The sequence below is a fragment of the Strix aluco genome, chromosome 14 (assembly GCF_031877795.1).
Source record: "Strix aluco isolate bStrAlu1 chromosome 14, bStrAlu1.hap1, whole genome shotgun sequence".
NCBI classification, from domain to species: Eukaryota; Metazoa; Chordata; class Aves; order Strigiformes; family Strigidae; genus Strix; species Strix aluco.
This window is the reverse complement of record NC_133944.1, coordinates 22,141,634-22,151,797: the sequence shown is the minus strand read 5'-3', so window position 1 is coordinate 22,151,797 and position 10,164 is coordinate 22,141,634. Positions and strand designations below refer to the sequence as shown.

Sequence of the window (10,164 nt, the reverse complement as noted above, 5' to 3'; positions counted from 1 at the left end):
GGGCCGGGCGGCGGAGCGAGGGGGCCGGGCCTTGCCCCGCCTGCCGCCGCCGCAGCCCGCCGGGTAAGAGCGGGGGCTCCTCTAGGCCGCGCGGCAACCGCGGCCTCGCGTAGCGAGCGGGCGGCGCGGGGAGACGCCTCCGCCGGGCACGGCTCTACGAGCGGCCGGGGAGGAGGGAGGCGGCCAGGCCGCGCTGGGGCGGGGCGGTAAGGGGAGAGCGGGGTTCCCCGGGGAGCCCCCAGCGGGTGCCGGGGCTGGCGGCGGGGGAGGGCAGAGCCGAGGGGGAGCGGGTGTGCGGGGCAGGGGCGCGGCGGGGCGGGGAGGAGCCCAGAGCCCTTTAGCAGGCGTGAATCGAGTCCAGGCCAGCGGGGACTGGAAATAATTATAAAAAAGAAAAAAGCAGGCGATTGTCTGCCACTTTCCTTGTCGTGCTTTGGGTGATAGCTTGTTCAGGGATTTGCTGGTGTGAGCTGTAATTAAAAGGCCATTCTCACAGTTTGTATTTAAAAATGAAGTAAAACTGGGTTAGGGCACAGTGGTCTTTCCCTTAGTTTCCCTCCTCTCCCCAGCATGTTGAGAAGGGCCTAGGTTAAAGCCAAAATGCACCTGCATAAAGGAAAGTGAAACTAAATATGCTTACTGAAAGGCAATTGAATTGGGGAAATGAGAGATGAAACTTCACCCCTAAGTACAAACCATGTGTTTCTCCGCAGCGGGCTGATGGTTATGAGGGGGGATGGCTGTGGTGGTGGTGGGACGGTGGCCTGACATGCTGTGTGGATTCACGGGGAAGAGTAAAGTATTTAGGTTGGACATTCTTTGTCCCGTTTGCTTCTAAAGTTTCTCAACTCTTCTCCAACGTTTTTTCACACTAAACTGTTTTGTAACACTTAAGATTATTATATTTTGCTTCTGAGGAAATGGGGTGGTTTGGGGGGGATGGTTAAAATGATACACTGAGGGATTTTGTGTCTCTTGTGGTAATTTTGATGATTTTGCTTAAATGAACATCTTGGTTTTGCAGAGATTGCTGGCTGGCTGATTAGTGAACCCAACTTCTGCCTTGTGTGCTTTGTGGTGTGCACTGGACTGTGCAGCAGACTCGGTAGCTTTGCGTGAAGTATGCTTGTGTTAGTCTGCTGTTACCCACTCAGAGCACAACACTTCGCACTACTTTCTTCTTTAACATCAAGCATGAGTTAGCATTGCCCATGGATGCAAGAAAGTCTTTTCTCACTTTGGGATCATCACTGTTTTTCCAGGAGGGAGAGCATGGCATAAGGATTTGCACAGGCCTGGCAGGGAGCTGTAATGCTGAGCACAGGAAAGGTTTTGCTTGCAGGCTGGTGTTAAACCCCTCACCAGGGTCTCTTCAGCTTAAGGGGCTGTTAGCAAGGGTGCCGGGGCTGGGGGGGCTCTCCCAACATCACACTGGGCTAGGTGGAAGAGGTGTGAGGGTTCGCTCTTGGGAAATAGGAGGAGCAGGTCTGCTCCCTCTCAAAGCTGTCTTTGCTTGGGGCTCCTCATTCTTCATACTTTGATCTCTTGGATAAATACTACGATAATCAGATGAAAAGATTTCTGTGCCACTTGTTTAATTTGTATCACTTGTGGTCTGTTCTCTTTTGTGACCGAGAGAGATACTTGTGTTTAAGTGTTTAGACCTATAAAGTGAGCACAGTGTTTAGAGGCCGATGAAGAGCCGAAGCAGCAGCCAACTCTTCTTCGCTTTCTGTGTAAATAGCACGAAGGGTGATTGAACCTCTGGACCTCCTGATTTCCAAATAGCCTTATTCAGGATAGCCCTCATTTATTTTCCTCATTGGGGCATGATTCTGTGAAACATTTCTCTCATATTCTAGAATACAGAGGTTAAGCATGAGAAATTTTTATTTTTTTTAAAAAAAGCTCTGCTTATTTATATGCTTGTATGATTGGAGTGACATTGTTTCTTCTCCCGTGCTGTTCTCCAGATTGTGAATCAATCCAAGAATGAACAAATGTAAGAAGCCTTATGTTGACCAGACTAGAAACCTTGAAAAGTTCAGTCCTGAAATTCTTTCTGAAATTGAGAAGCTCTTTGAAAAGAAGTTTACTTACACTAAGCCAGTGAATAATGAATGGCAGCTCCCAGATCCCAGTGATGCTTTTACATGTGATCACAAGGAATTCAGCTCACTCCTGGCTCTGAAGGACTCAATGAATGAAGTGAAGAATCAGCTGAGTGATAAGAACCTGGATGAATGGCATCAGCATACCTCATTTACCAATAAAGCAGGGAAAATAATTCCTCATGTGAAGAAATCTGTGAATGCCGAGCTGTGTACCCAGGCGTGGTGCAAGTTTCATGAGATCCTGTGCAGTTTTCCTCTTCTCCCCGAAGAAGCTCTTCAGGACGGAGAACTGAATTCTGTCCACCTCTGTGAAGCACCTGGAGCTTTTATCGCCAGTCTCAATCACTACTTGAAATCCCACCATGTCCCATGCGACTGGAATTGGGTAGCTAATACTTTAAACCCGTATCATGAAGCAAATGACACTCTTACAATGATCATGGATGACCGTCTTATGGCAAATACATTGCCTTGGTGGTACTTTGGCCCAGATAACACTGGTGATGTGATGACATTGAAACATCTAACAGGGCTTCAGAACTTTGTAAGTAATATGGCCACAGTTCACTTGGTAACTGCTGATGGCAGCTTTGATTGCCAGGGAAATCCAGGAGAACAGGAGGCTCTTGTCTCGCCCCTTCATTACTGTGAAACAGTCACTGCTTTAATGATCCTGGGCACTGGAGGTTCCTTTGTTTTGAAGATGTTCACGCTGTTTGAACACTGTTCTACCAATCTGCTCTTTCTGCTAAACTGCTCTTTTGAGGAGGTCCATGTCTTTAAGCCAGCCACTAGCAAAGCTGGAAACTCAGAGGCCTATGTGATTTGTCTTCGTTATATGGGCAGAGAAAGCATTCATCTGCTGCTTTCTAAGATGATACAGAACTTTGGAACAGAAATGGTCAACAAAGCACTTTTTCCCCAGCATATGCTACCGGAATCTTTTCTTAAAATACATGAAGAGTGTTGCATGTTCTTTCACAAGTGCCAGGTAGAGACTATCTCTGAGAACATCCATCTCTTTGAGCGCATGGAAGAAGCAGAGCAGACAAAACTGAATGAGTTGAGAGATTGTGCAGTAGAGTTCTTCATGCAAAGACTTCATATGAAACCCATTGCCAGAAATAACTGGCTTGTCAAGAAATCTCAGACTGGATGCAGCATGAATGCGAAATGGTTTGGACAAAGAAACAAATATTTTAGTACCTACAATGAAAGGAAGATGCTGGAAACCCTTACGTGGAATGATAAAGTGGCAAAGGGCTATTTTAATCACTGGGCTGAAGAACATAGTTTAAATAATGCTGGAAAAATGTGCATCCTGGAGGGATTGTCTTGTAACCTTGAGTGTAGCTTGTGGTACATTTTGGAAGGCAAAAGACTACCAGTGGTAAAATGTTCTCCGTTTTGTGATGGTCAAGTTTTGGAAAATCTTAATGAAGCTATGAACGAGTTGGTGCAGGGGAGGCTGAAAAGCAGACAAATGCTGCAGACTTGTCAATCCTGTGAAGTTCTTCCTGGGGAACTGATACTGGCAGAAGTGTCTGACCTTTCCAGCTGTCATCAGGAAGTCCTAAATGAAAGATGTAGTGACCAATTCAAGTGCCTTGTGGTGGACTTTCCATTCCTCTGTGATACTGAAAGCCAACCCAGTATGGAAATAAAGCTCCTGGACTCAGCCACACTGCTGACTTTCAGCTTCTCTTTGCTTTATGACGGAGAACCAAAGTACCAGCAGCAGCTTTTGGAGTGTGTTCTGCATTCATTGAATCAGCTTACAGTGGGAGATGCGTTGATTTTGCCTATTCTCTCTTGCTTTACACGCTTCACAGCTGGCCTGGTCTTTATACTGCACTGCTGTTTCAGATGTGTCACGTTTGCTTGTCCGACCTCCCATGAGCCTCTAAGGACTAGTGCTGCTTTGCTGTGCATTGGTTACCGAGGCCTCCCAAATCCAGTTGTTGAATATCTGCAGCATCTGAGTAAACTGATGAGCTCTTTACTAGACTCGGACTCTCCCCAGCAGGTTTTGCAGTTTGTGCCTATGGAGGTTCTCCTCCAGAGCAAACTGTTGGACTTCTTATGGGATTTAAACACAGCCATTGCAAAGAGACAACTCCATTTGATTGTGCAAGCTAAACAGCAGCAAATGACTAGCAATATTTCACTTTAGAATAATTCTAGAATTGAGCAAGTTGCTGCTGCTAGACCTTGTTTCACAGGCGGGTAGAAGGTGTTAAAAACATTGTTAATGCGGAGGTAATGTTACTGTAAAACCTTGGTGTGACATTGTGACTGTTGGGAGGATGTTTTGAGCTATCAATCCCACTTGCACCATATTGGCCTGTCGTACAGTAGCCTGAGGTTTTAATCTTGGGCATGGGGGACTTGAGAGAGACAGTGATTGAAGCGGAGAAACTGTCTGTCCTCTGTCACAGCACTCTCTGAGCAAATTCCTTTGTGTACCACCCGGGTCAGAAGTGTGGTCTTTGTGGTGAGCGGTGCTATGGTGATTTGTACCTGTTGCATCAGGCCAGACAATGGGGGACCCCCTTGTGTGACATTAACCCTCTTCTGTGGAGCAAAACGTGGGAGTTTTGACACACCTGTGTACTTTTCCAGGGTTTGTAGAAGCCGAAATGTGAAGTTTGGGCCAGAATGCTCAGCAGTGTGCAAGCCTGATGTAAGACTTGAGGGATGAGTGTCTTGTGAGCAGGTAGCTGTCTCACAAAGGCTGGGTTAAAAATGACAGCCTGTAGGCAGTAGCAGAGGTGTCCAGGGATAGATGCTCTTTGGTTTTAATTTTGTTTATGTGAAGAGCAGCAGGCTGTATGGTTTTTGACAGGTTATTGTATGGTTTTGTCTCCCCATCAATGAATGGGCTGTTAGAAAGTTATTTTTAAGTGGCTTATGGGTGTTCCTTAAAATAATTTGAGACTCCTGAGTGAAAGCGAAGACTTGCATCTGTCTATTGCAGCAGCTATTAATGAGGAACTGCACATGTTTTTCAGGCTAAAAATGTGATCATGCACAGATTTGTATATCAAGAAATGCTTTGGGTACTGCTGGAGGAGCATTAAGCTGAAGAAATATGTGATGACTTTCTTTGGGAAAGTACGATTAAGATTTCAGTTGGTTCCCCTTAAGGATAAAAATGATGAAGTTGGTAACTGACTGTTCCTTTAAAGGAGTCAAACTTTATTTTCCATATTGATCCTTTGAGAGCTGAATTTTGAGGCCTAACTTGCGTATATTAACGTTTAGTTTTAAGTTTGTAGTGTACATGGAACAACCTGCTCAGAGGGAGAAATGATGTTTAAAGGAAAAATGACTTTGATGGGTGCAAGATCTTGTAGAAAAAGGTCAAAAGAATGGAGTTAGCAAGCAGGAAAACCTACTCTCCTGATAAATTACCAGTCACCTTCTGGAAGCACTTCTAATTATATAATGTGAGAGCTTGAAGGATAGTTGATTACTGGTAAGGGATTAAAAGCACTGCTGAAAAACTGTTTTGTCTGGAGGTGCTGCACATTTAATAGGCTTTCTTGCCACGTTGATCGGGGCAGAGTTTAATGCATTTAACAGTTCATTTTTATTTAAGAACTTGATAGGTGAATGAATTGGTGGCTCAGGTCTGACTAATTCACAACATTTTCTAAAAATCTTGCTTTTTATACTTGCATGTAAATAGAAGCTACCTAACAAAAGCTTCTGAGATTGGCCGTTGTCCATTTTAATTTATTTAAATGAACTCGCTCTTTTTGCTATGAGCTGAGTCATGCTTCCTCTTTCAGACCAGGAAGGAAGGGAACAGAGGCTACAGTCTGGGAGATATATGCAGTAATAGCTTCTCCTGTAAATCATTTTTGAACCTGTAAACTCAAGAGTGCAAGCAGGGCCACAGATTAATTTCACTGAGGAATAAAAAAGAAATACTGAAAACGGCAATAAAGAAGAGGGGAAGAAATATTGTACAAGAACAGATGATGAGACAGTATCAAAGATCACCTGTAGAAGTCATCTTTATCTCAAACAAAAAGCAGGATAAAAATACTGTCCACCAAAGACACCCCTGTGTCTCTGCCACTGCTTCAGAGGTGATTAATGCTTCTGAAACTCCCGCTGAGCTGAAGCATTTGAAAAGATACCTCTAAAGCAGGGGTAAATGAGATATTGCAGGTGCATGGGTGCGCTTACACTCGGCTGTGAGTAGCCAGAAGCATCTCATCTAGTAGGTACTTAAATAACTTGGGTTTTTTCTTACTAACATTAGTCTAATATTTTAAAATTATTGTTCTATAGGTAAAGTAAAATCCTGAGGTGACTGACAGACCGTGAGAGAAAATGCATTTATTTTTTCAAGCTTTTCTTGGTCTGTTCTGTACCTCAGACAAGCTATGCAGACTTCCATGAGATTCCTCCCATCCCATCATTCTCCGTATCATCAGACAGTCTCCCTTTTTTCATAAATTTTTAGGAGAAAACATTTTAGATGGTCACAAAGCTTCGGGGGAGTTAGGACTGTGTACTTACTGAGCTAGTGGGGATGCATAATCCCTCTGTTTGGAAGTAAACCCCAAAAAAATGTGTGCAAGCCCTCCTGTGGAAAGCCAGATCTCTAAACCAAAGGAAATCCAATGTCCTGTGGATCCTGATGCCTGATCTGCTCTGGAACTTTTTTGTTGGCAGACATGGGCCGATGACAGGAGAAATGCTTTGACAGCAGCTGCTCCTGTAAAAAGAAAGGATGTGGTTTGGAGAGTCTTTTTAAATTATTGTTGTTGTCTTAATGGCAGGAGTGTCAAAGTCAGGAATGACACTTGTCCTTTTAATTGTGAGAATCCTGCATTGTCCTAGCTGTCGTTAGATCAAAGATTTCTTTGAGAAGTGACAGTTAATTTCTGTTGTGGCTTTTGGAATATGTAAGAACGCAAGGGAAGAATGTATTAACCTTTGTGGAGAGGGTCTGATGACTCCTGCCTTCATCGAGGCTGTCAGGTTTTGGCCAGTTTGATTTGATTTTGTGTGACACGTGATAAAGTGTCCTAGTATCCCGACTGCTTTTAAGTTGTTTTTTCACCTGCTCAAAGATGAACTGGGCATTGGTTTTCATAATTAGGACCTTCAGGTTTCACACGTGGGAAAAATAGAGGGGGTGGAGAGAATAAGCTGGTTATGATGTGATCAAGATTCATGCAAACTTGAGGTAAACTTAGTTTTGTAGCCCTGCTGTTACAGGTTTCCAATGAAGGACCAATATCTAGGCCCAGTGATTAGCTGTGAGCTACATTATTTCTCTGAAACTTTTTGGATCTTTTGTTTTAAGCCAGCATAACATTTTGAAATCAATTGAATGAGGGTTGAATGAACTGGGTACTCCACTAAGTGAAAATGCTGATTTTTTTTTTTTTTTTTTAAAGTTGAGTTCCATTAAAGTTAAGAGACTTGCTACTAATTTTACTAATTTTGTATTGTATTTAGATTCATCTGGATGTGCACAGATTGTATGTGTTCTTGCCACTGACTTTCCAATTTAATTTCTACAAAACATAATGAGATTTATAGTATGAAATTCGGTAGTCTATTAAAATGGTACTAATTGGTGTCTATTCATCTTAATTTAAGCTGGATCTATCAAATTACTGGTTCTAATAGTAGGATATGTAGCAGAACTCTATTCCATTAGAAAAACAATTTGGGACTTAACAGGAAGGGATTAATACTGCCTATGTAGAAGGTAGGAGAAAAGAAAAACACCCTGATTTCTGGGCTGTGAGCTGGGTGCTTTAGGATGCAGAATAACATTCGGGCCTTGCTTCACTGGAAGCAAGGGTTGACCAGTAAGCTAAAGCCTCACTGCCTCCTGTTACCATCCCTAAAACCGTCTTTTGATATCCCTTTAATTTACACTTGATTTAATTCTTAATGGTAAAGCGGGGGAAATCCTGTGTCATTGTCTTACCATTTGGGTGGTATGAAATGAGGGTGTTTATCGGTATTTCTCCCCATTTCTCATTTTTTAAACAAGAGCCTCTAAATTTCACCTCGTAGCCTTTGAATATCACTCTTTTTTTTTTTTTTTTTAGCACTTCAGTAAGCAAAGACTGAGATTAAAATTTCCTTGCCAAAGTCTGGTAATGGTTTCTCCATCTCGTTCTTGCAACTGTTTTTGTGAATGCCATGCAGATATCCTTAGTTCCAGTTCTTTGTGCGCTTCAGTCACTTGACAGAAAGATCAAATGGAGCTGTTTATGCCAGAAAAGCGCTCAGCCTGTGGCTGTTCATTGCTTACTCTTTAGGCAATAATTTGGATTGCCATTGAGCCCTCTCTTGTGACTCCTTGTGGGTCCAGAGCTGATTTCAAGACTTAAGAATGAAATTTGCTAGAAGAATTAGCCAGTGGCTGTAGACACTTATGCTTATAAAAAGCAGAACTTTTAGGAGACCTATAAATGCAGGAGACACTTCCACCAGCCAGGAGAGGCTCATATAACATGCAGCTGGCAGGATTTACTAGCCTTTCCTTGCTAAAAATTCTTTTAAAAAGGCTTTGAGGCATAACCACCTGAAGAAACAGTTCATCAGTTGTGTGCACCTTTCTTGTACACACGGATATGTTCATGTTTGCACATGTGGAAACCCCCAAGACTGTACAGCTATGAAGCTTTTGCTTTGTAACTAATCCATGTGTGCTTTTGTTTTGAAAGATGTGTATATTTTTCTAAGTAGATGAAGGGATGTTGGTTTACATGGCTATTGCATATTTTCACTTGGTCTGCAACTGAGTGATAAAAGACCTTTTTTTAAAAGAAAGGAAAATAAATGTTATTTGGAGAAATTATTTTATTTTAGGTTTTAAATATTGCTATTTCATAGAATCATAGAATCACAGAATCATAGAATGGTTTGGGTTGGAAGAGACCTTAAACATCATCTAGTCCCACCCCCCCTGCCATGGGCAGGGACACCTTCCACTAGCCCAGGTTGCCCAAAGCCCCGTCCAACCTGGCTTGAACCCTTCCAGGGAGGGGGCAGCCACAGCTTCTCTGGGCAACCTGTGCCAGTGTCTCACTGCCCTCACAATAAAGAATTTTTTCCTTATATCTAATCTAAATCTTCCCTCTTCCAGTTTAAAGCCGTTACCCCTCGTCCTATCCCTACACTCCCCAATAGAGTCCCTCCCCACCTTTCCTGTAGCCCCTTTCGGTTACTGGGAGGCCTCTATAAGGTCTCCCTGGAGCTTTCTCTTCTCCAGGCTGAACACCCCCAACTCTCTCAGCCTGTCCTCACAGGGGAGGTGCTCCAGGCCCCTGATCATCCTCATGGCCTCCTCCGGACCCACTCGAGCAGGTCCATGTCCTTCTGGCGTTGGGGATCCCAGAGCTGGACACAGCACTGCAGTGGGGGGGTCTCACCAGAGCAGAGTAGAGGGGGAGAATCTCCTCCCTCGACCTGCTGGCCACACTTCTCTTGGTGCAGCCCAGGACACTGTTGGCTTTCTGGGCTGTGAGGCACGTTGCTATCTCATAGTCATTTTTCCATCCACTAATACCCCCAAGTCCTTCTCCTTGGGGCTGCTCTCCATCCACTCCTCGCCCAGCCTGTATTTGTGCTTGGGATTGCCCCGACCCATGTGCAGGACCTTGCCCTTGGCCTTGTTGAACTCCATGAGGTTTGCACGGTCCCACCTCTCCAGCCGGTCCAGGTCCCTCTGGATGGCACATCCCTTCCCTCCAGCATGTCGACTGCACCACACAGCTCGGTGTCATCATGAACTTGCTGAGGGTGCCTCAATCCCACTGTCCGTGTCACTGACAAAGGTGTTAAACAGCGCCGGTCCCAGCACTGACCCGAGGAACACCACTCGTCACTGCTCTCCACTGGGACATCGAGCTGTTGACCACAAGTCTTTGAGTGTGACTGTTGAGCCAATTCCTTATCCCCTGACTGGTCCATCCATCAAATCCACGTCTGTCCAGAGTCAAGGATGTCATGTGGGACAGTGTCAAATGCTTTGTTCATATCCAGGTAGATGATGCCAGTTGCTCTA

The 10,164-nt window shown here is 44.3% G+C and overlaps 1 protein-coding gene across 5 annotated transcripts in view; it reads left to right on the top strand.

Annotated features, from left to right (window-relative positions):
* Positions 1-10,164, top strand: part of CMTR2 (cap methyltransferase 2) — a 37,673-nt gene that overhangs the window by 1,013 nt on the left and 26,496 nt on the right. For 2 of the 5 annotated variants that reach the window (XR_012625162.1, XR_012625163.1), the window contains exons 1-2: positions 2-63; positions 1,974-4,373. Coding sequence is in view for 3 of the 5 variants with exons in the window: in XM_074840216.1 (XP_074696317.1) it covers positions 1,993-4,287 (2,295 nt within the window). In the remaining 2 variants the exon portion in view is untranslated. Of the gene's footprint in view, position 1; positions 64-140; positions 207-785; positions 808-1,973; positions 8,953-10,164 lie in introns of those variants that run through there. The other 3 variants (XM_074840217.1, XM_074840218.1, XM_074840216.1) reach the window with 3 other exon arrangements.